The sequence below is a fragment of the Oncorhynchus masou genome, chromosome 14 (assembly GCF_036934945.1).
Source record: "Oncorhynchus masou masou isolate Uvic2021 chromosome 14, UVic_Omas_1.1, whole genome shotgun sequence".
NCBI classification, from domain to species: domain Eukaryota; kingdom Metazoa; phylum Chordata; class Actinopteri; order Salmoniformes; family Salmonidae; genus Oncorhynchus; species Oncorhynchus masou.
In genome coordinates this window covers 17,676,073-17,701,533 of record NC_088225.1, presented here as the reverse complement: position 1 = coordinate 17,701,533, position 25,461 = coordinate 17,676,073, and the positions used below count along the sequence as shown (strand labels likewise).

General features: G+C 45.1%; 1 protein-coding gene across 4 annotated transcripts; it reads left to right on the top strand.

Annotated features, from left to right (window-relative positions):
* The first annotated feature begins 2,787 nt into the window (after nt 1–2,787).
* Nucleotides 2,788–18,136, top strand: LOC135554420 (mediator of RNA polymerase II transcription subunit 25-like). 4 transcript variants are annotated; one of them, XM_064986730.1, is made up of 20 exons: nt 2,788–2,940; nt 3,802–3,929; nt 4,022–4,067; nt 4,176–4,300; nt 4,395–4,493; nt 6,014–6,134; nt 6,265–6,421; nt 6,512–6,639; nt 6,776–6,824; nt 7,116–7,390; nt 7,520–7,618; nt 8,625–8,710; nt 8,834–8,891; nt 9,022–9,129; nt 9,516–9,689; nt 14,148–14,261; nt 14,449–14,520; nt 16,596–16,766; nt 16,984–17,104; nt 17,634–18,136. In XM_064986730.1, the coding sequence occupies exons 2-20, from the start codon at nt 3,805–3,807 to the stop codon at nt 17,738–17,740; spliced, it is 2,235 nt and encodes a 744-aa protein (XP_064842802.1). In that variant the 5' UTR covers nt 2,788–2,940; nt 3,802–3,804; the 3' UTR covers nt 17,741–18,136. The 4 variants fall into 4 exon arrangements, with proteins under 4 accessions (XP_064842802.1, XP_064842801.1, XP_064842799.1 ...); XM_064986729.1 differs by having other exon boundaries at nt 6,749–6,824; nt 8,628–8,710; XM_064986727.1 differs by having other exon boundaries at nt 6,749–6,824.
* Nucleotides 18,137–25,461: the final 7,325 nt, after the last annotated feature.

The window sequence follows — 25,461 nt, the reverse complement described above, 5'->3', positions numbered from 1 at the left end:
GTGTGTGTTTGTTTATTAATCACTGTGTGTGAAGTAGGTGTGTGTGTGTGCATGCCTTGTGTATTATGTACGTATACAGTAGCCTACACACACACTGGAGCTATATATATATCTGTATCCATACTGTATGGAATCTTCTTTGAACCTATAGGACCTTCCTCTCTCTCTTTCCTACTGTGTATTATCGTTGTGTGTAATTATTTAGTCACTTTGTCATGAATTCTTTGTTGTGTCCTCACTTTATCTCAATGCAAAGTGGAGTGCTGCTGCCTGCCTTGAGTGTGCCTTTCTCTGGTCTGCCACCTACTGTTGCTTTGTGAGTCTTTTCTAGTAGTCATATAAATGCCAGGGAAGTCATGCAGTGATTATACCCTTATGAACTGAGCATTACAGTCATGCTCACTATCAGCACACTGAAACTCTGCTACACCAACCGAGGGGGAAGTGTGTGTGCACGCTTGCATGCACGTGTGTGTGTGTGACACAAAGAGAGAGGAGTAGGAAAGGATTAAGAGAGTGAGGGGGAATGACACAGAGAAAGGGGAAGGCAGGGAGTGGATGAGGAGATGAATTAAAAAGACAAGGAATGGAAGTGAAATAGTGAGTGTGTTTGTGTGTGAGGGAGAGGCGGAGGAGAACAGGTCTGTATATAGACACACTTGACTAGGGGTGAACGGGGCACCTGCAGCACTTTGACAGTGTGAGCAGCATGAGAACAGTTCAGAACAACACTCACACACATACACACAGAAGTGCAGAAGCACCAGTTAGCACTGCTACAACACCACGAACTGCTGGGGGGGGGCTGGAGCTGGGTGAAGGGGCTGGGGGAACTGCTGTCTCCATGGCAACGTTCCCACCGTGCAATTTTTTTTCTTTAGTCGGAAAGACATTTCACTCAGTTCAGTGAGCTGAAAGAAGCAGAGAGGGAGGGAGAGAGACTGGGGGAGGTGTGTGCAATACATTACATAGAGCTGTTTCTATCACACTGGAGGGATTTATTAGGAAGCTGTCAGCTATGCATTATTGCTAATATATTACTCATTACTATATATAATGGTAATGTATTCTGTTATCTCATTAAATATACATGTCATTGCTGTGGGTGAGCCTTTGGTGTTTTTGAATTTAGCAATGAAAGAAAGCAACGACACCATGTAGAAAAAGGGAATGTAAACCTCATATCTATGTGACAAAAATATAAATATTCTGTGCGGTGTAAGACTCATCATATGCAATATGACTACACTTTTCAGTCCACTCCCTATGAATTTCACTTTTTTTTTATGCCTCCATAAATGTTCATAAATGTCATCCCAGAATTAGAAATAACCTCTGTGTGTGTGTGTGTTTATTTGTGTTTTGACCTAATACCGTTTTCCAAAATCAGTGTCAGTTATTTGTCGTAACCCAGTTCTGTCTGTATGTCAGGTGTATCAGTGTGTTGGTGGTGATTACCTGTTGAGAACCAGATGGTCCCCTCTCTCCCAGCTGGAGGAGCCAGTCAAAAGAGGGATCGTCTATTCTACACTCCCCCTGGAACAACCAGACAGGACAATCAAAGCACCTGATAGAGAAAAATGATCAAACCCCACAGAACAGTCCCCTAAAGCAATATACCATTTCTCATCACCAAGAGGAATTCAAAATACAACAGTGACTAAATTTGTTTTCTGACCACATCAGGAGTTGTAAGCTTTTCTAATTGCAGGAGAACTGCCGGTTCTGCCAATTGAATTTCAAAAGCAGTGACAAACTGCACTTCCCTCAGAGCTACAAAATAATCAAAGTCCCCTAGAAAGGGATGGACACACGGTCCCTTTACCAGAATTAATTTGGCCACTGTGCTTAAGTCAGAATGAAAGGCTGTGTGGGTTCAATGTGTTCGGGACCCAAGGATAGCCTTGGGCACACTCATGGCCCCGCACAAACCCTGCTAAGGTCACTGGGAGCCAGCGCCCATGATGTGGCCCTCACTTGATGTTTGCCCATGACCTAAATAGAACCGCTGCCACTTTACAGCGCCTTGCACTGCTTTAAATTGGGTTAAATGGATTCAGAACATTGTTTCTGTGGGATTGAGTTTGATGAGCTCTGATGCCCTTTGCTGTTCGCTGGGCTGTGCTGACTGGCTCACAGTGCCACAGGGGAATAGATTCTATTGTTGGACGAGAGAAACACAGCGCCCGTTGCGTTCCGTTCACAGGTTTCGCTCGTGGCGCATTGTGTTGATTTGACAAGAGGTTAGCTCGCTGAAGGCCGCCCCAGTAATTATGTGCTTATTTCAGCACAGAGGATAGGAGGTGATCGAGACATGTCCTGGTTATAAAATGGTTACGTTGGCAAGGGGGTTAGGCAGAACCTGTAGGCCCATTTCACAACCTATGTAAACGTACAGGACGTATAGGTTTATGCTTGATGTACTGGATACATGGACACTATAATCACTGATGTATCACTTCCTTGCCTGTTGTCTCTCAAATCATGCAGCTCACTGCCTTCAAGGCCTAGTCATTTTCTAAGACTAGCATACTGTGCTGACCTCTGGTGTAACAAGGCGGTATGGCATATATGGCAAATAAATAATATCTCATATATATTATATGTCTCTATAATTTCACTGTAAATGTCATCAATTTGGTATAAATGATAGGACTGTCAGGACTGTCCGTTACCGCTTAGGTTCCTCATGGCAGCCATAGAGAGGTCAATCAGTTCTTGATCAGTTGCTCGGTTGTTGATTGAGCATCCCTTATGGTCCATTTTCAAGCTCAACCAGACCTGAGATGTCGATAACAGAACGTTAGTCGAGTGGTTTGTTTTCGACACGGCCTACTTTGTGTGTCAAAATGACAATGGTTTCGTTTTATTAACTGTACAATTTAAGTATTTGGCCTCGTCTAAAACACAATTATTTGGCTGACGGCTAAATACCGCCAGGTGAGTAGCCCTCTAGCTAGCTGAACGCAATTAATGTAATCCTTTGGCTAGCATTGGCTTGTGGCCACCTCGCTAATGCTATAATGTCTACATGCCCACGATAAATTGAATTTCTACTTCGCTTACTAAAGCTTTTATATTAGTCTATTAACATGTTTGACATGTTAACCACATTACTGTTAGCTGTATAACTTTATAGTGAATGTAAGAGTTGCTGGTCATTGATGTACAAAAGTTAGCGGGAGCTAAGCTAACGTTGGCTGACTGGGGGTGTGTGTTCATTACGCCGATTCTACCTTTTACTCCAAACGGAAAACGTTTTGCCACGAACAGTAGTTTATATAGGCGAATTCAGGTAGGACCCTCCCCGTTATTTTATTTTTTTTGCTCCCGTTTGGTTCTTAAACGGTTTCCGTTGCAAGGCGTAAATGAACACACACACACGTAACTTTAGGATGCTTTGACTGAGCATAATCAGTAGCCGTGGTCCATCAGTATACGTTTATTTATAGTTGTCCAGCTAAAAACGACCAAAGGAGTGTAGCTAATTATGAATTTTATGCCTGTCTAGTTCTTATCTTCTGCCTAACGCATTATGCCTGATTTGGTTATTTTTCAATATGGACAACTGATTCTGGACTGATGGACAACTTTCCATCTGCTATTCCATGCATTTCGTTTTTATCAAGATCGAGTGTTCATGTGAAGTATTGTTAAATAGTTAGCTATCATAACGTCAACCTAGGTAACATATCACAGTATGTTATGCATACCTGTCACAACCAGTGATCACCGAGAGAGCAACTTTTATTATGGCCCAGTAACTGATTCAACTAGTCAACTTTTTTTTTCTCCATCTAGATCATGGACCTGCCCATTAAACCTGGCGCTAATCAAGTGGCAGACGTGGTGTTCGTCATCGAAGGAACTGCAAACCTCGGCCCCTATTTTGAATCCCTCAGAAAACATTACATACTACCTGCAATCGAGTAAGTGGACTTCAATTGCACTTTTTGCTTCATTGGGTATGTACAATATCGCTCTGTGGAGTCCTGACTTGGTCCCTGTCCCATCATCACAGGTACTTCAATGGAGGCCCTCCAGCAGAGACAGACTTTGGAGGAGATGTGAGTCTTAATTCAACTTTGTTTTCTCCTTACGGTTATTACTATTTACTTACTCTTTATTTAAGAAGGTATGAGAACAACAATGCCAATTCTCTCCTCTTCTCTCAGTATGGAGGCACACAGTATGGTCTTGTTGTGTTCAACACAGTGGACTGTGCTCCTGAATCCTACGTCCAGTGTCACGCACCAACCAGCTCAGCCTTTGAGTTTGTCTCGTGGATTGACAGCATTCAGTAAGATTTGTTTTTGTCATGCTATTTAGAAGGACATGTTAAGATTCGTGAGTATTAATCTTCCTTGATCAATGTGTAACTTTGTCTCTGTCAGGTTCATGGGAGGAGGAGCAGAGAGCTGTAGTCTCATCGCAGAGGGTCTGTCTGTGGCCTTGCAGCTCTTTGATGACTTCAAAAAGATGAGGGAGCAAATGTGAGTTCTTCTTTTATTACTAAACTCAGCAAAAAAAAGAAACGTCCTCACTGTCAACTGCGTTTATTTTTAGCGAACTTAACATGTGTAAATATTTGTATGAACATAACAAGATTCAACAACTGAGACATAAACTGAACAAGTTCCAGAGACGTGACTAACAGAAATGGAATAACGTGTCCCTGAACAAGGGAGTGGGGGGGGGAGTCAAAATCAAAAGTAACAGTCAGTATCTGGTGTGGCCACCAGCTGCATTAAGTACTGCAGTGCATCTCCTCATGGACTGCACCAATTTGGCCAGTTCTTGCTGTGAGATGTTACCCCACTCTTCCAGCAATGTACCTGCAAGTTCCCTGACATTTCTGGGAGGAATGGCCCTAGCCCTCACCTTCTGATCCCAGGTCCTCTCTTTGCTGGCCATGGCAGAACACTGACATCCCTGTCTTGGAGGAAATCACACACAGAATGAGCAGTATGGCTGGTGGCATTGTCATGCTGGATGGTGATGTCAGGATGAGCCTGCAGGAAGGGTACCACATGAGGAAGGAGGATGTCTTCTCTGTAACGCACAGCGTTGAGATTGCCTGCAATGACGACAAGCTCTGTCCGATGATGCTGTGACACACTGCCCCAGACCATGACGGACCCTCCCCCTCCAAATCGATCCCGCTCCAGAAAACAGGCCTCGATGTAACCCTCAATCCTTCGAGAACAAACGTGAATCCGACCATCACCCCTGGTGAGACAAAACCTCAACTTGTCAGTGAAGAGCACTTTTTGTTAGACCTGTCTGGTCCAGCGAAGGTGGGTTTGTGCCCCTAGACGACGTTGTTGCCGGTGATGTCTGGTGAGTACCTGCCTTACAACAGCCCCCTGCCTATAAGCCCTCAGTCCAGCCTCTCTCAGCCTATTGTGGACAGTCTGAGCACTGATGGAGGGATTGTGCGTTCCTGGTGTAACTCAGGCAGTTGTTGTTGCCATCCTGTACCTGTGATGTTCGGATGTCCTGATCCTGTGCAGGTGTTGTTATACGTGGTCTGCCACTGCGAGGACGATCAACTGTCCGTCCTGTCTCCCTGTAGCGCTGTCTTAGGCGTCTCACAGTATGGACATTGCAATTTATTCCCTTGGCCACATCTGCAGTCCTCATGCCTCCTTGCAGCATGCCTAAGGCACGTTCACGCAGATGAGCAGGGACCCTGGGCATCTTTCTTTTGGTGTTTTTCAGAGTCAGTAGAAAGGCCTCTTTAGTGTCCTAAGTTTTCATAACTGTGACCTTAATTGCCTACTGTCTGTAAGCTGTTAGTCTTAACGACCGTTCTACAGGTGCATGTTCATGAATTGTTTATGGTTCATTGAACAGGCATGGGAAACAGTGTTTAAACCCTTTACAATGAAGATATTTGGATTTTTACGAATGATCTTTGAAAGACAGGGTCCTGAAAAAGGGACGTTTCTTTTTTTGCTGAGTTTAGTAGACACACACACACTAGCATATGTCTCTTGTCTCTATTAATCAGAGGTCAGACACACAAAGTCTGTGTGCTGCTGTGTAACTCTCCGCCATACCTGCTCCCTGCCGTGGAGAGTGTCAGCTATACGGGCTGCACTGCAGACAATCTGGTCAAGATCATCAGAGATGTAAGTAACATAGCACCTCTATCAGATAGCCTGTATAGACTACCCGCTGTGGCATTTTGGGGAATGATGTGACTTCTGTACTTATTAATGGCTGCTGATATCCCATAATAACCTTGTGCCTCTTCCTCAGAGAGGGATTCATTTTTCTGTAGTGTCGCCACGGAAACTGCCAGCGTTACGGGCGCTGTTCGACAGGGCGTCACCAGTCGGGGGACAGGTCGACCCCCATCCAGACTACAGCCAAGACCCCTTCCACATGATCCTGGTTAGGGGTATCTCACTTCCTGGTGAGGAGCAGCACTCAAAATAATTGACAGAGAACAGATTGATTGAAGTCAGTATCGGCCGATCAAATTCTAAACTGTTTCTTTCTCCAGTGTCATCAGGGGGAGGATCGGGCCCTCTCAAACCAATTCTACCCCCTCAACCCCTGCCTGTCAGTCAGCCTCCTCTTGGTTCCTCCTCGCAGGCTCCTCCACCAATAAGCACGGCCCATCCATATCAGGTACTGAAGATATGTTTTAACTTGGTAGCTTTTACCAGCCCATCAACATTGGATTGACAGGCTCTTAGCTGACACATTGTTCTCTCTCCCTCTCTTGCTGCCCTGTCAGCCCCCACCTTCCCTTAACGCGGCCCAGGCAGCTGCACAGATGGCTGTAGAGGCAGCCAACAACCAGAAGAGTCGCTGTGAGTACCAATAGCCTGTATTCTTCTATCCTCTGTCACCAGTATGGTTGATCATCAGCCCAGGTTGATTGTTAGTCTATTACAGGGGTGTTCACCTCTTACCCTACGAGGTCCGGAGCCTGCAGGTTTTCTGTTCTACCTGATCATTAAATGCACCAGGTTAAAATCAGTCCCTGATTAGAGGGTTAGAATGGGGGGGGGGGCAGTACTGAACTGGCTTCGAATTCCAGAGTTGAATATGAGGGGTCTATTATATCTGTTACCTTGTCTTTTTTGGCATCCCCCATCCAGTCCCAGGCATGGTCAACCCTGGTCCCCCATTCAGCGGTCAGTCAACTCTCCCATCTGTAGCAGGAGTGAAGTTGGCTCCCTCCAGTCAGCCCAGCCTATCCACAGTCACCATAGTTTCCACACCCATGTTGCCCCAGCAACAAGCCCCTCCCCCGCAGCAGCAACAAGTCCAGCCGCCGGGACAACCACAGCCCAATCAGCAGCAGCCGGTGCCCCCTCAGCAGCAGCAGCCCACAGCCAATCAGCAGACGCCCCCATCCTCACAGCCTGGCATGGTGAGGCCTGTCCATATGTTGCATCATCTTCCCACAATACTCCACATCAATATTCAACTTCTCTGCCCCCAGTCAAGTTGTCTTTCTCTCCATCTAACGCTTTCTCTTTCTCTCATTTTCTTCTGATAGCCTGGTGTGTCTGCAGCCCAGGCAAATCCGATTGGGGGGCAGCAGCAAGGCGTTGCCAATAAGATTGTAGCATGGAGTGGGGTACTGGAGTGGCAAGAGGTGAGGGAAACTAGAACTTGGTGTAAACATGTTGCTGAAGAGGTCTATACGTCTTCTATTTGTGTGTTCAAGTCATCCTCTGACTTTGTAAGGAAATGTTATACGGTCTGCAACAAAGCTATGCTTGGAACTGATTGAATCAACTGTCATTGATTGTGATGTGAATAATCATACTATACCTTTGTGATGGATTTCACCTTCGATCAAAGTGATGGAGTTACTTGACATGGTTGAACCTGTTGTAGGGGAACATGGATTTTAATGATCTAAAATACTAATCAACTCTGGAGATGTTTGTGTTTCCAAGCCATTTGAAAACCTGACTTGGTCAATAATCACTAAGGTATTGACTGATTTGCACTACTTCTTCTGTGATGCCTGTTGACCATGAAACTGTCACACAACAATGTGCAGTAAGCCTACACACTGTAACCAACACACAGTTAGACCACAACATCCCCAAACACATAGACAATATACATAGTATTGCCACAGGTCACTAAAGTGCATCTGAAGTCACGTATCAATAGATGCAGCATTCAGGTTAGATTTGTATATCTTCCTTGTTCAGGTCAGGATATTGCTGGATCATATTTTAGTCTCCTCTAATCCACCAGAGTCCTCCCAAATGCTGTACAGTACACATATAAAGAACCCATACATCTGGTCTTTAATCCCAACACAATGCAGTAGTAATGTTCAACAGGGACTGCAGCAGAGCGGACCGATCTGAGATTGATCCCCTGAAGATGAACGCTGCTTATTTTCCCGTAGGATTGGCGCCATCCATCCTCTTCACAATGTTCCACTGGCAGCACTGTTTTGCATGCTGGGTAATTTCTAACATGGAGGTTTTTATTCAAACGGTGCCCCTGGGTGTAGGATCGAAGCCCCCTGGTCACTCTGTATGCTAACTTTCAAACCTCTCCTTCCGTTTCTCCAAACATCCCTCCATTCCTCTCCTCCCTCCCTACCTCCCCCACCCTCTCTCCATCCATCACTTCAGAAGCCTAAAGCCTCGTCTATGGATTCCAATACCAAACTCACTCGCTCCCTGCCCTGCCAGGTGCAAGTCAACCAAGGAGAGAACCTGTGAGTGTTTCACTGCAACTATCTTTGATATCATTCCAGTGTCAGCTGCACTGATTGGTCATTGTGTGTATTGCTATATGTATGAAGAGTTCTGATTGGTTTGTTCCCTGTTCTTCATGACAGAAATGCCGACCAGTGGCCACAGAAGCTCATCATGCAGTTGATCCCACAACAGCTACTGGTGAGAGAACCCTCTCTGTGCGTATGTGTGTGTGGTGTATGTGTGTGTGGTGTGTGTGTGTGTGTGTTCAGAAATTACTCGATGACATTGAGAATACAGACATCTAAATAAAGTCTTTCTCCCTCCCCAGACAACACTCGGTCCCCTCTTCAGAAACTCTAGAATGGTTCAGTTTCTCTTCACCAACAAAGATGTGGAGTCACTAAAAGGTCTTTATCGTATCATGGCCACTGGATTTGTAAGTCCAGCTCTTCTGCTTCACATGCTCCATTTTTGCTGCCATTTGTCCCTATCCTTTTCTGTCTCAATATTCAATACAGTGGAGTCTCAACAATAGACATCAGCAGTTCCCTCCATTGGCACTAGATGGACTAGGCAGATATAAATAGGCTGCACTTACACTCTGAGAACACTAGAGGGGGCACCATGTTCATCATTTAGTAAACGTCTACAGAGATTTTCAACGCTGTCGGGCGTCATAGAAAAACTACATGCAGCCTGTGAGATTTACCCAGGTCCGATTGAATTCAGGTCAGGTTGACTGGTTTTGTGTCACTTGAACTATGATGAGGGCTGTGACAGACTGACAGACAGTTCTGACCTATGTCCCCCCTCTGGCTGCAGGCGGGGTGCGTCCACTTCCCCCACAGCGCCCCCTGTGAGGTGCGGGTGCTCATGCTGCTCTACTCCTCCAAGAAGAGGATTTTCATGGGCCTCATCCCCAACGACCAGAGTGGCTTCGTCAACGGCATCCGACAGGTCATCACCAACCACAAACAGGTCCAGCAGCACCGCTCGGTGAGTCATACAGACACGGGTCATCAACAACCACAAACACTGCTAGGTGTGTCAGACAGACAGGTCCAGCAACAACCACAAACACTGCTAGGTGTGTCAGACAGACAGGTCCAGCAGCACCGCTCGGTGAGTCATACAGACACGGGTCATCAACAACCACAAACAGGTCCAGCAGCACCGCTCGGTGAGTCATACAGACACGGGTCATCAACAACCACAAACAGGTCCAGCAGCACCGCTCGGTGAGTCATACAGACACGGGTCATCACCAACCACAAACAGGTCCAGCAGCACCGCTCGGTGAGTCATACAGACACGGGTCATCAACAACCACAAACAGGTCCAGCAGCACCGCTCGGTGAGTCATACAGACACGGGTCATCACCAACCACAAACAGGTCCAGCAGCACCGCTCGGTGAGTCATACAGACACGGGTCATCAACAACCACAAACAGGTCCAGCAGCACCGCTCGGTGAGTCATACAGACACGGGTCATCAACAACCACAAACAGGTCCAGCAGCACCGCTCGGTGAGTCATACAGACACGGGTCATCAACAACCACAAACACTGCGGTGCGTCAGACAGACAGGTCCAGCAGCACCACTCTGTGAGTTAGGAGGGAATGAAGGGATTCAACCTGGAGAAAAGAGGGTAGTATACGCGCTAGTAACTGGAGCTATACTAACCAGCACAGTGGAAGGGCTTCCCAAGAGCAGGCTTGGGCCAATGCGGTGGTCAATTTGGATTTTATTTTTTAAATATTTTTTTACCTTTTTAACTCGACAAGTCAGTTAAGAACAAATTCCTATTTTCAATGACGGCCTAGGAACGGTGCATTAACTGCCTTGTTCAGGGGCAGAACGACAGATTTCTACCTTGTCAGCTCGGGGATTCGGATCTTGCAAACTTTTGGTTACTAGTCCAACGCTCTAACCACAAGGCTACCTGCGGAAAATGTTTTCCTGTTTGAGAGCACCGCCCCTTGTCATTTCTGGTTTGATCTCGATTACAGTCAACACAATTCTAACAACCGTTAGGATACCGTGTTTTCCTTCAGGTTAACATTTAGCGTGCAGATTTTGTGACAGAAACGGAATGCCTCACTTACAAATCCAACCTGCTTGTGGTCTACATGACTTTATATCCTCACAGCCTTTCTGCTCCCATTATAGTTGATGCCGCCTGTCTACTCATGCTGCAAATTTAAGTGAAACATGTTAGACCGTGTGTATTTAGAGAAGACAGAGACCTTGTGTCCCATTACATATTCAAAGCTGCATTGCTAATGGGGAATTGCTATGGCAATCTCAACACAATTAAAATTTCAATTATTTGATCGTTGTTTGGGGTATTTTTTTTCCAGACGTGGCTCTGGAATAGTGTTACTGGTGATTAGATATGATTTTATAACCGTGAAAGACCCAAATTGAATATTTTCCCTGAACCATACAGATGACTTGATGTTAAAGGTCCAATGCAGCTGTTTTTCTCTCAATATCAAATCATTTCTGGGTAACAATTAAGTACCTTACTGTGATTGTATTCAATTATAATTATGGATGTGGTGAGAAATAATTTCACTATTTGAATAGTATCATGAATATTTGTCAGATATCTGGATATTCTAAATGCATGTGGTTTTTAAACTTTAACCTGAGCACTGCTGCCTGAAGGAGAGAGGCTGGTGCACTATGCTGCAGAGGGGGCGGTGTATGTGAGATGGGACCGGAGGGAGCGAGAGAGATGGTTATAGTAAGCTAGGCTAACAACAACCTATTTGTTGGATGCTTGTTGTAGCCTACCTCTTCTCATTTCACTAACTTTTAATTACATAATTTTATTCCATCTCACATGTATTAGTAAACTCTCATTCCACTTTCTACAAATTGAGACTCTTCACAGCTTTGATTGGCCAACATAAATAACAAGCTACACAAGAAGGATACGTCTTTTTTTTCTGGGGAGCACGTCATAACTACATTGTAAAGTTTGTTTTATTAAAAACTATGCAGAAAATGTTTTATTATTATTTGAAATGTTACATTTAATTTAGAAAGGGCTTTTTCAGTGTTAAAATAGGCTTATGATGTTTTTTGTTGATAAAATGAATACTCACAAGTATTTGAATACATGCACATCCCTAGGTAAAATTGTAAAAAAAATTGCTTCTTAGCAAAGATTATTTTCTTAAGCTGTCTGAGCATGGTCTGAGTGAAGAGGGGAAAACTTAACTAGCTCTTATTGGCAGAGAGGTTTGGAACTTTTTACCGCCTGGTGATGTCACCAGGTAGGCCAAAACGCCAACCCATTTCAGAATGTCTTTTAAAACAGCTCTGACACTAAAAGAGCATTATTTTCATAGTACTATTCCAACCTCAGTGTGTAAAACGCAGTAAAATCACGTTTTGACTGCACTGGGCCTTTAATGTGTGCTCTGGGTGTTTTTAGGCAGGCTGCTGAGTTAAATAGGAAGTCCACAGGGAAGAGAGAGGAGAAAATAGAGGAGACGGACAGCTTTTATCCTGATCCTAGATCAGGGGTGTCAAACTAATTTACCCCGCGGGCCAAATTCTGTCTTCACTGAGGTCTGGAGGGCCGCACTTCAAATGGGTAATAATTCCTCTCCGTCAAAATGTGCAAAAATATTCCTCCATCACTTTTGGAATTTTCGATTGCTCCCTGACTGTTAGCTTTCGATGACTGTTAGCACACTGGACAGAGTGAAGAGACTATAAATGTAGATCAATTATAATTTCTACAGTTTTGAATTTTAGTCAATGCAATGTTAATTGAGATTGGTTTTCACCCGGAAAAAAATATCTAAAAAAAACTGCAGGCAGGATTGAATTGTCTTGTGGCCTTGAGTTTGACACGTAGATGGTGGTGTTGTCTCATCCAGTGCCACGATTAGACAGGTTAGGATAGGCAGGAATACCATTGTAAGTACAGTGGGGCAAAAAAGTATTTAGTCAGCCACCAATTGTGCAAGTTCTCCCACTTAAAAAGATGAGAGAGGCCTGTAATTTTTATCATAGGTACACTTCAACTATGACAGACAAAATGAGAAAATCACATTGTAGGATTTTTAATGAATTTATTTGCAAATGATGTTGGAAAATAAGTATTTGGTCACCTACAAACAAGCAAAATGTATGGCTCTCACAGACCTGTAACTTCTTCTTTAAGAGGCTCCTCTGTCCTCCACTCGTTACCTGTATTAATGGCACCTGTTTGAACTTATTATCAGTATAAAAGACACCTGTCCACAACCTCAAACAGTCACACTCCAAACTCCACTATGGCCAAGACCAAAGAGCTGTCAAAGGACACCAGAAACAAAATTGTAGACCTGCACCAGGCTGGGAAGACTGAATCTGCAATAGGTAAGCAGCTTGGTCTGAAGACATCAACTGTGGGAGCAATTATTAGGAAATGGAAGACATACAAGACCACTGATAATCTCCCTTGATCTGGGGCTCCACGCAAGATCTCACCCTGTGGGGTAAATGATCACAAGAACGGTGAGCAAAAATCCCAGAACGGGGGGACCTAGTGAATGACCTGCAGAGAACTGGGACCAAAGTAACAAAGCCTACCATTAGGTACTCAAATCCTGCAGTTCCAGACGTGTCCCCCTGCTTAAGCCAGTACATGTCCAGGCCCATCTGAAGTTTGCTAGAGAGCATTTGGAAGATCCAGAAGAAGATTGGGAGAATGTCATATGGTCAGATGAAACCAAAATAGAACTTTTTGGTGAAAACTCAACTCGTCGTGTTTGGAGGACAAAGAATGCTGAGTTGCATCCAAAGAACACCATACCTACTGTGAAGCATGGGGGTGGAAACATCATGCTTTGGGGCTGTTTTTCTGCAAAGGGACCAGGGCGACTGATCCGTGTAAAGGAAAGAATGAATGGGGCCATGTATCGTGAGATGTTGAGTGAAAACCTCCTTCCATCAGCAAGGGCATTGAAGATGAAACGTGGCTGGGTCTTTCAGCATGACAATGACCCCAAACACACCGCCCCGGCAACGGAGTGGCTTCGTAAGAAGCATTAAGGTCCTGGAGTGGCCTAGCCAGTCTCCAGATCTCAACCCCATAGAAAATCTTTGGAGGGAGTTGAAAGTCTGTGTTGCCCAGCAACAGCCCCAAAACATCACTGCTCTCGAGGAGATCTGCATGGAGGACTGGGCCAAAATACCAGCAACAGTGTGTGAAAACCTTGTTAAGACTTACAGAAAACGTTTGACCTCTGTCATTGCCAACAAAGGGTATATAACAAAGTATTGAGAAACTTTTGTTATTGACCAAATACTTATGTTCCACCATAATTTGCAAATAAATTCATTAAAAATCCTACAATGTGATTTTCTGGGGGGAAAAATTCTCTCATTTTGTCTCATTTTTCGGTCACCTTACACTAGAAAAGTAACCTTGCTGGTTCTCTTCTCCAGATAGGTTCAGGAGGGCCGATGCCAGGGCCACCTGGCCAGGTTCAACCCAATCAGAACTTCCTCAACCGGCCGCAGGGGCCCATCCCTGTCTCCCATGGCAACGTGCAGCAGCAGGTACTGTGATTAATCCTGTGGTGTCTCAGCTTGTGCACTCCTCGTTTCCTCCCTCTCCCCTCACACACTCCTCCTGTCTGCATCTCCTGTTTCTATTTTCCCGCAATGACTGCATGTCCCGCAATGACTTTCATCTCCTCCCCTTCTGCACCTTCTCTTCCTCCCCTTCTCTCTCTCCTCTGTTCAGTCTGTGGTGGTGGGCATGCCCTCTGTTAGTCAGGTCACTCTGATGGAGGAACAGCAGAGACAGGCCAACCTGGTGAGACTCACACACATATACACAAAAACTCTCACCCAAAATACATGTTTAAAAAAATGCACTGAACTTTACCAGGCACAAACTCCCTGTGCTCGTTTTGGCACCTGCCTGGTTGGTGAGCAGCTCCTCTCCACTCTGCATGTGTTAGCTACTCTCTCACACTGTCTCAATGGGTGCTCACTGCCACCAATATACCCAGCCCAGCATGTTCTGGGTTCAGCGAGTTACATTGTTACATTCGGCCTGTCTCTTTTTAAAGTGAACCCGGTATACCGTTCCAATTAATCATATGTACAGTGCCTTCAGAAAGTATTCATAGCCTTTGACTTATTTCACATTGTGTTGTTACAGCCTGAATTCAAAATGGATTAAATATTTTTTTTCTCACCCATCTACACACAAATACCCCATAAGGACAAAGTGAAAATGTGTTTAAAAATGCAAATTTATTGAAAATGAAGTACAGAAATATCTCTCACCTTACTATTCACACCCCTGATTAATACTTTGTAGAAGCACCTTTGGCAATGATTATAGCTGAGACTGTCTGGGTAAGTTTCTGGATTGTACTATATTTGCCCATTATTCTTCTTAAAATTCTTCAAGCTCTGTCAAGTTCATTGTTGATCAGTGCTAGACAGTCATTTTCAAGTCTTGCCATAGATTTTCAAGCCAATTTAAGTAAAATCTGTAACTAGGCCACTCAGGAACATTCATTGTTGTCTTGGTAAGCAACTCCAGTGTAGATTTGCCCTTCTGTTTTAGGTTATTGTCCTGCTGAAAGATGAATTCCTCGCCCAGTATCTGTTGGAAAGAAGACAACCACGTTTCCTTGATGATTTTGACTGTGCTTATAGCTGTATTCCATTTATTTTTATCCCCAAAAACTCCATATTCCTTGCCGATGACAAGCATACACATAACATAATGCAGCCACCACCATGCTTTAAAATATGAAGAGTGGTACTCAGTCGTGTTGTGTTGTATTTGTATTTGCCCCACTTTGTTTTCAGGACAGAAAGTTCATTTTTGTCACATTTTAAGTGACTTGTTGCAAACAGGGTGCATGTTTTGGAATATATTCTGTTGGACACAAGACTGAAAAAACATCAGCAAATCAGCTCCAAGTGTTTTTAATTTTTGAAATCTCCAAACTATTCCAATGTATAATAGAGAGATATATGTGATTGTGTATGAATGTAATTAAGGTTTGAAATTATTATATTTGAGTCAAATACTATATCTGTTCGGGCTTCTTGCGGTCAATTTGAAGTTATATTATATTCTGGCCCCCTGACCGTCTGCTGAATCTAGTTTGATCCCTGCTGTACAGGTTTTCGTTCTCCTATCACTACCATTCAACTTTGTAACTGTTTTAACGTCACCATTGGCCTCATCGTGAAATCCCTTTGCAGTTTCCTTCCTCTCCGGCAACTGAGTTAGGAAGGACGCCTGTATCTTCGTAGTGACTGGGTGTATTGATACACCTTCCAAAGCCTATTTAATAACTTCACCATGCTCAAATGGATATTCAGCGTCTGCTTTAAAAAATAAGAAATAATGTCTTTACACATCTACTAATCGGTGCCTTTCTTTGTGAGGCATTGAACAACCTCCTTGGTCTTTGTGGTTGAATCTGTGCTTGAAATTCACTCCTCGATTGAGGGACCTTACAGATGGTTGTACTGTATGTGTGGGGTACAGAGACGGTCTAGTAATTCGTAAATCATGTTAAACACTTATTGCACACAGTGAGGCCATGCAACTTATTATGAGATTTGTTCAGCCAAGTTTTACTCCTGAACTTATTTAGGCTTGCCATAAAAAAAGGGGTAGAATACTTATTGACTCAATACTTTTCAGTTTAGATTTATTTTTTATACAAACAAAATTCTATTTTATGTGTAGATTAGTGACACAAAATCTAAAATCAGGCTGTAACACAACAAAATATGAAAAAGGGGGAAGGGGTATGAATACTTTTTGAAGGCACTGTATTTTAAAGTCTCACTCTACTTAGTCCTCTTATCTCTCCAACCTTCTTCTAAACCTCTGACTCTCTGCTTCTCATCCAGATGACGATGAGAGCATCCGGCGCACCTAATCAGCAGCCACCTGTCACCGGTGCTCCGCCCAACCAGGTCGCTCAGGGTGGACAGGCCCCGCCCCAGGGTGCCATGCTCCGCCTTCCAAACCCAGGAGCCAATCCACAGCTGCGCAGTCTCCTCCTCAGCCAACAGCAGCCAGTAAGAACACAACAGTTAACTCTACCAGCCTTGACCGTCATTCATGAAATACATTTGTTGTTATAGTGCATCGTCTTGTAGCCAGGGCTAGATCACCACTGCACACTCTAGAAAGACTTCTAAATATGTAATACTTGTTTCTATTGGTTAATGATAATGAAGGTCCTACCTACTATATGGTTGATGGTAACCTAGGTGTTGTGTTCCTGTCTCTCAGCAGGGTGGTGTTGGTCACATGCAGGGCATGATGCCTCACCAGGGGCTGGGAGGGCAGCTGGTCCACCCTACTCCAGGAGCGGGCCCCCAAATGCAGGCCCAGTGGAGACAGCCCCTGGCAGGTTAGCTACAGCCATGGACCCTTTCACTCACATCACACACTGTAAAGACAGTTTGGAGCTAGACATCAGTGCAAGGATTGGCTTTAGAATGCAATCTGTCATTACGAAGCCGTTGTTTCCTAATGATTGAGCTTTTGTGTGTAAACTGCTAAATTCAAAAGGGAGGGTGATTGAACATATCTCTCCCATCCGTGCCTGTGGTTATCAGACTGAGACTGGGCTATATGGCGTTGACACCAGCAGCAGGATGAATTGAGGATGTCACAGATTAGAGTGATGCTGTCTCATAGAGTATGTGCATGGTGCCTTTCACTTTGCTGCAACCTGATAGCTGAACAGTTTAGACTCGCACTTCACATTCTTGGTTTTTGCTCAAGTCTGCTCGATAATGCTGTTTACTTCCTGCGTCGCTGACTCTACCTGTAACTCAACAGTAGTTAGTCTGTAGTTTATTACCACTGTGTTTATGATAATGTCATCAATGTACCTGTTGCTGTCCCAGGTTAAATCTCTCCTTTCTTTCTCTCAGGTCAGATGATGATGGCTGCTGGTCAGAGGGGCCCTGGAGCCCAGCCCCCCGGGATGCCCCAGGTGTCTTCTGTCATGGAGGATGAGATTCTCATGGACCTTATTTGAGTTTGGACCCACAAAGACTACATCCCCCAGCAACCAGCATTTTCAGTTTCATCATGGGGGCAGACTGGGAGATGTAGTTTTCCTAGTTTCTACTCTGGCTTTTTTCTTTTTTTTCTTTTTTTATATCAAAAGTTTGTACTGTAGAGTTATTGGAGATGATGAGGGGAGGACTTGCAAGCACCCACTCTCATGCACAAACACACACACAAACACATCTAATGAAGCCAACGCAATGGGAGGACAGTGTTCATTACACTGTTGTGTGCTTGTATGGAAACCTGTTTTACATTAATTTAATTGTTTATATGAAATGTATTTTTTATTGAGGTTTAACTTTTTCTGAAGTTGTATATTACATTGTTTTATTGAGATGAAATAGATACATTTTGTCAAGGAGCCAACCAATGTGTAGAGTCCTTTTTAAAAGTGAGTATACACATAGCTCTCCAACCCTGTTTCTGGAGAGCTACTGTCCTGTAGGTTTTCACTACAGTCCTGTTCCTGGAGAGCTACTGTCCTGTAGGTTTTCACTACAGTCCTGTTCCTGGAGAGCTACTGTCCTGTAGGTTTTCACTACAGTCCTGTTCCTGGAGAGCTACTGTCCTGTAGGTTTTCACTACAGTCCTGTTCCTGGAGAGCTACTGTCCTGTAGGTTTTCACTACAGTCCTGTTCCTGGAGAGCTACTGTCCTGTAGGTTTTCACTACAGTCCTGTTCCTGGAGAGCTACTGTCCTGTAGGTTTTCACTACAGTCCTGTTCCTGGAGAGCTACTGTCCTGTAGGTTTTCACTACAGTCCTGTAGGTTTTCACTACAGTCCTGTTCCTGGAGAGCTACTGTCCTGTAGGTTTTCACTACATTCCTAATCTAGCGCACATGATTCTAATAATTAGCTGGAGCAAAAACTTGCAAGACTATAGATCTCTAGGAACAGGGTTTGAGAGCCCTGACATAGATTGATCTGTGCCCGAATACCTGTTATCCAACTCTTTCTGACAGTAGTCTGTCTGAATGTGTGTATTAACACTACAGCAGTGTGTGAGAATGACTAAAATAGACACACCGATATATAGTTTAAAGTGTGTTTCTGCCAAATGGTGTCAGTGTTAATTCTAACTACTCCAATATGTTGTGGAACCATACCGAGGCCTCCTGTGCCAAGTAGTTATACCAGATGGCGTCGCTTGGCCATGTTTTCCCTGGCATAATGCACAATCAGGCTGACCGCATGCGCACATGGCAGTGTCCACATATGTGCCCAAAATGAGCTTCACACGGCTAAAAACAGACTAAACACACACACATTGCAGACACTCGCATAACTCAACTCGTCCATTAAATATTGTTGCCAATAAATCCTGTAGCGTGTATTATACACAGACACCGGTACTAACTGCACACAGTCCAGTGAGCTGTATACACATGCTGCAAAACCAAACATTATGTACACTTGAACCTTATTACCCCACAGACCAACACATTGTTAGCCCTGTGCAGATGCACAGACGGGAAGTGATGTCAGTCCCTGTCACCAGGGAGACAGAGACGGTTGCTTAGATACCATGACACTGGGTTCTTGTTTCTAAGCTTTTTTCTCCACCTCTCCCTCACGTACTCACACAGACGGAAAGACAGAGACACTGACTAGTCCCCCAGTGGCTGGCGTGTATCTCTCACCTGCCTCCCTCCTTCTATCACTGGTCGACCCTGTGAGCTGACATTCTCTCTCATTCTCTTCTCCGTCTTTCTAATGGGCTGAGTTAATCTCTCTATTTCGACATCACTGCGTGTCCTTTAATGCCAGCTACACGTCTCTGAAATGTTGCTTCTACCATATGAGCAGGGAAGTAGCAGAATAGTACGCATGAGACTAAAAGTAAAGTATGATTATTGAGTTGATAGAGCAGATGTGACAGGCTATTTTTCCTATGTTATTGAATTGGACTGTTGACACTGTTTCTCTAGCTGTGGTCTGTCTGTCCTGGTTTTCAAGGGGACAGTGGGCCATTGTGTGAGCCTGGGTGTTTATAGGGCCTGGAGATGGAGTTTATTGGCCTGGTGGCAGAAGTGTTGTTGAGCCTGATGGGGTTTATGGGCCTGGGGGCAGAGTTTGTTTTATGGCATGCTGGAGGAGTGTTATCAGGCCTAGTGGTGAGTGGATGTATTTTTACAGCCTTCTGGTACAGCTACATTTAGCTTGGAGAGGTGATGATATCATGCCTTAAATTGGATTGGTCTTTACTTTTTAGGGCCTGGTGGTAGAGCTACACTGGGCCTCGTAGTGGAGATACACTGGGCCTGGTGGTGGAGGTCAATGCTGCCTAATGGATGTGGGGTGCCAGATGGTGTTGTTTGTGATGGAGGAGGTCTATCGACTCAGGAGTGGGGATGCAGGCTTGGTTAACTCTGTGTCAGAGTGCAGCTCCTCTTTCAGAGTGTAAAGCTAAGCTTCAGAGCATGGATGGATCCTAGCCTGGCTAGTCACAAGAGATGAATGTTGAATTTAGTATGTATCACAGAGGATACGTTGTTGTCTACTGCTGGGGTCCATGCTGTTAACCCATCAGATAAAGATCAAAGGACTCTAAAGGCCCTCAGATGATGCAGAAAGTTCAGTTCTGAGAAGGGAAACGGGGTGCCTCCCGCACGGCCGGTGTGTCTGGCTCACTTCATACCCTACAGTCTCCTTGTTGCTGCGACCCAGCAGAGTGCTAAGGTGGCACAGCTCCCAACGCTAACCACTAACGCAGTTAACGCTAACAGACACTTAACTCACATACACAGCAATATCCACACCACAGCAGCCATGAGATCTGAACATTGCAGAGGGAGCTTCAGCAGCCAAGCACATCTCAATGTGCTAACACAGCCCAAGACAGAGAGGAACAGGAACATCAACCCAGCGTAGCAGGACAGAGCTTTAACCAAAACTCAGAGCCACAGATACTAGGTTGAAAGTGCTCTACCTTCATGTGAACTGCAACCTTCCAGCGGCTCCCGTCTCTATTAATTTAACGGCTTGTGGTGTCCACTCAGTCACTTATAGGCTGCCCTGACAGCCAGAACAGAACCCCCCAGTGCCGGGGAGGGGGGGGTCACTCCTGATCATACAGCCTGAGCAGACACTGCAGTACAGGGACACAAATAGGGAGTGAGAGAAGGAGGAGTGGATGTGTGTGTGGCTCTTTTAAATGATGAGGGTGGAGAGATGAAGAGATTGGAGGTGAAAAGAGAGCGGTCTATATCAAGGGTGAGAGAGATTGAGAGGTTCAAAGTGGAGAAAGAACAGTCAATATCAAGAGGCAGTGATAGAGATCCAGGCAGACAGACAACAGCTCTGTGTGTGAAAGAGAGAAGAAGAGAGGGAGAGGAGGAGGGAGGGATGTGGTGTGTGTGAGTGAGTTAGAGAGAGGGAGGGATATCCACTGCACTGTTGTGTGACTGGAAATTTAATAGAGAAAGGGATGGAGGGAGGCATGCAGGGGAGGGGAGAAGGAGGAGGGGAGAGCGATGCAATGCAAAAGCGCTGCACATTGGTATGGAATTCCTGGGGACTTCTATAGGCTGTGAACAATGACACACTGTTACTGCATAGAGAGATGGTAGGGGACAGGGAGGAGAGGGAGAAAGAAAGCTAATCGTCTAGATATGTCAGTGGAGTGAGTGCTCTATTGTGTACTGCAGCGAGTCGGACTGGTGGGGTAAACGGAAGAGAGACGGTGGGGGGTAAGGGGTTGGGCAGCTTAGGCCATGTACATAATGGGGGCATTGAGTGGGCACCATTCCAAACACAGACCTTAGAGGGAGCCCCAATCACATGTAATGTACTGACTTTCATGAAATGGTCTGTTACTCACATGGAATGACAAGGAAGGTATAGGGAGATAGGACATGACAATGACGGTGAAGAGTGTGTGTGTTTGTCAGAGAGAGAGAGAGAAGAGTGGCTGTGAAAAAGACTGATTCACCATGTCTGAATATAGAACGTTATCAATTCACCACTAATCGCCCATCTGATTATCCCCTGCCCCCCTTCTCTCCTCTCTCTCTCTCTCTCTATTGCACAGACACAGTCTCTCATTGCAATGACCTCTCCTTCCTCTCTCAGTCCCCCAATCGCCCCCTCCCACTGACACGCCCCCTCCCATCCCTGAGTATCACAATATTGATCTCATATTTGAGAGAAATCTTACTGAATAGAGAGAACACAGACCCGTTCTGAAAGATTCATAGCAATAAGTGAATGTGTGTGCTGAGGGGTGGGGCTCTAGGTACTGTATGTGCTTGATCGTTGCCAAGGGAACTTGTCAGAGCCAAACAGCAGAGAACGTTCCCTAATAAAAGCACACGTGCATCTCTACCTCCCCCCTCACACACAAACTCTCTCTATCCCCTCCTCTCTCTACCTCTCTCTCACACACATACACCCAAATACTATTTTTCTCTCTATCCCCCTCACTTTCTCTCTCTCTCACACACTCATATGCTCTCTTTCTATATATATCCCTTTCACTCTACCCCTCTCTCCCACTCTCTCTCTCACACTCCCTCTCTCCCTCTTGCTGTCCCCCTCTCTCTCTCTCTCCTCTCTCTCTCTCTCTCTCTCTCTCTCTCTCTATCTAAGTTGAGTCAACTTCAAACCCTGAGTATAACCTGTAGAGTAACAACTAAAAACACACAGATGCACATTTATCTTCATCAGCTTTCTGTCAGGTTTATATGTATTTCACTGGAGGCTACTGAGGGTAGGACGGCTCATAATAATGTCTGGAATGGAGTCAATGGAGTGGTATCAACCACATGGAAACCATGCGTTTGATACCATTCCATTGACTCCATTCCAGCCATTACTATAGCCGTCCTACCCTTAGCAGCCTCCACCGTTCACAACAGCAGATGCTTTTCAATCTAAATCAAATCAAAGTAAATTCTATTTGTCACATGCGCACAATACAACAGGTGTAGACCTTACAGTGAAATGCTTACTTACAAGCCCTTAACCAACAATTCAGTTTTAAGAAAATAGAAAAAGAAAGTAAGAGTTAAGAATAACAAATGATTAAATAGCAGCAGTAAATAACAATAGCGGGGCTATATACAGGGGTCCCGGTACAGACTCAATGTGTGGGTTCACTGGTATCGAGGTAATTGAGGTAATATGTTGTACATGTCGGTAGAGTTATTAAAGTGATTATGCATAGATATAACAGACAGTAGCAGCAGCATTCCAGTGTGTGTGTGTGTGTTGGGGGGGGGTGTTAGCCATTTGATTAGCAGTTCAGGAGTCTTATGACTTGGGGATGGAAGCTATTTAGGAGCCTCTTGGGCCTAGACTTGGCGCTCCGGTACCGCTTGCCGTGCGGTAGCAGAGAGAACAGTCTATGACTAGGGTGGCTGGAGTCTTTGACAATTTTTAGGGTCTTCCTCTGGCACCGCCTGGTATATCAAATTTCAAATTTAGTTATATAGCCCTTCGTACATCAGCTGATATCTCAAAGTGTTGTACAGAAACCCAGCCTAAAAGCCCAAACAGCAAGCAATGCAGGTGTAGAAGCACGGTATAGAGGTATAGAGGTCCTGGATGGCAGGAAGCTTGGCCCCGGTGATGTACTGGGCCATACACACTACCCACTGTAGTGCCTTGCGGTCGGAGGCCAAGCAGTTGCCATACCAGGCAGTGATGCAACCCATCAGGTTGCTCTCGATGGTGCAGTTGTAAAACCTTTTGAGGATCGGAGGACCCATGCCAAATCTTTTCAGTCTCCTGAGGGGGATAGATTTTGTCGTGCCCTCTTCGTGACTGTCTTGGTGTGCTTGGACCATGTTAGTTTGTTGGTGATGTGGACGCCAAGGAACTTGAAGCTCTCAACCTGCTCCACTATTGCCCCGTCGATGAGAATGGGGGCGTGCTCGGTCCTCCTTTTTCTGTAGTCCACAATCATCTCCTTTGTCTTGATCACGTTGAGGGAGAGGTTGTTGTCCTTGCACCACACAGTCAGGTCTCTGACCTCCTCCCGATAGGCTGTCTCATCGTTGTCGGTGATAGGCCTACCACTGTTGTGTCATCAGCAAACTTAATGATGGTGTTGGAGTCGTGCCTGGCCGTGCAGTCATGAGTGAACAGGGAGTACAGGAGGGGACTGAGCACGGACCCCTGAGGGGCTCCTGTGTTGAGGATCAGCATGGCAGATGTGTTGTTACCTACCCTTACCACCTGCGGGCGCCCCGTCAGGAAGTCCAAGATCCAGTTGCAGAGGGGGGTGTTTAGTTCCAGGGACCTTAGCTTAGTGATGAGCTTTGAGGGCACTATGGTGTTGAACGCTGAGCTGTAATCAATGAATAGCATTCTCACATAGGTGTTCCTTTTGTCCAGGTGTGAAAGGGTAGTGTGGAGCACAATAGTGATTGCATCATCTGTGGATCTGTTGGTGCGGTATGCAAATTGGAGTGGGTCTAGGGTTTCTGGGATAATGGTGTTGAGCCATGTCCAGCCTTTCAAAGCATTTCATGGCTACAGACGTGAGTGCTACAGGTTGGTAGTCATTTAGGCAGGTTACCTTAGTGTTCTTGGGCACAAGGACTATGGTGGTCTGCTTGAAACATGTTGGTATTACAGAGGTTGAAAATGTCAGTGAAGACACTTGCCAGTTGGTGAGCTCATGCTCGGAGTACACGTCCTGGTAATCCTTCTGGCCTTGTGAATGTTGACCTGTTTAAAGGTCTTACTCACATCGGCTGTGGAGAGCATGATCACGCAGTCCTCGGGACAGCTGATGCTCTTGTGCATGTTTCAGTGTTACTTGCCTGGAAGCAAGCATAGAAGTTATTTAGCTCGTCTGGTAGGCTCTGTCACTGGGCAGCTCTTGGCTGTGCTTCCCTTTGTAGTCTGTAATAGTTTGCAGGCCCTGCCACATCGGAGACGGTAGTCCATTAAACCAAGTGAAGCAGTGAGAATGTGTCTTGCATGATCTGCTATTTGTGACATGTGACAAATGTGTATTCACCTTCACACACCTGCACCATAAACCTTGGATAATATGGCCACCTTTTCAAAAACTCAATTTGCTGCGTCTTGTAGTGTGTGACTTTCATTTGCGCAACAACTTTGGGATTAATTTAATTATATTGATTGATATTGTTGCCCCAACTTTGAGAAAGTAAACTATTCAGCACAATAACAAAACGTGTTTAGGACGCTGCTGGTGTATGAATCTATATAGCAATAGGCATTGCGTCCTCGTTACATCGCAATGAGAGGAGTGGGAGGTGCACTTCCAAAGCGCAATACCGACAATAGTAAACACCTAAGCGTCGGATACAGGGAATGTCAAGGTGCATCTAGGCAAGAGAGGTGCAGTACTTCATTGTATAACATAATATGAAAGACTAGCCTAAAGTTATGTAAATTATTAATCGTCCTGCCTCTGAGACAAGGGAATATAATCCTATTCAACCAGACTGGTCTCAAACAATGGGAAAAGGCGCATTTTGTGTTGTCGTTTGTTGTCAATTCTCATCCCTTCCAGCCGTGCGCGCGTGTTTATTAGTGGGCTACGTATGCCTGGAGAAACGGACATGTTTCTATTAGATGTCTATATTTATCCTCGACGATTCGTATTTACACGAAATAGTTTACCAGGCCTATGTTGTGTCATGATTTTTCCATCACCCACTTTCGGTGGTTGTATTTTTCCATCTGGCCATGTAAAATGAACGGGCTCTG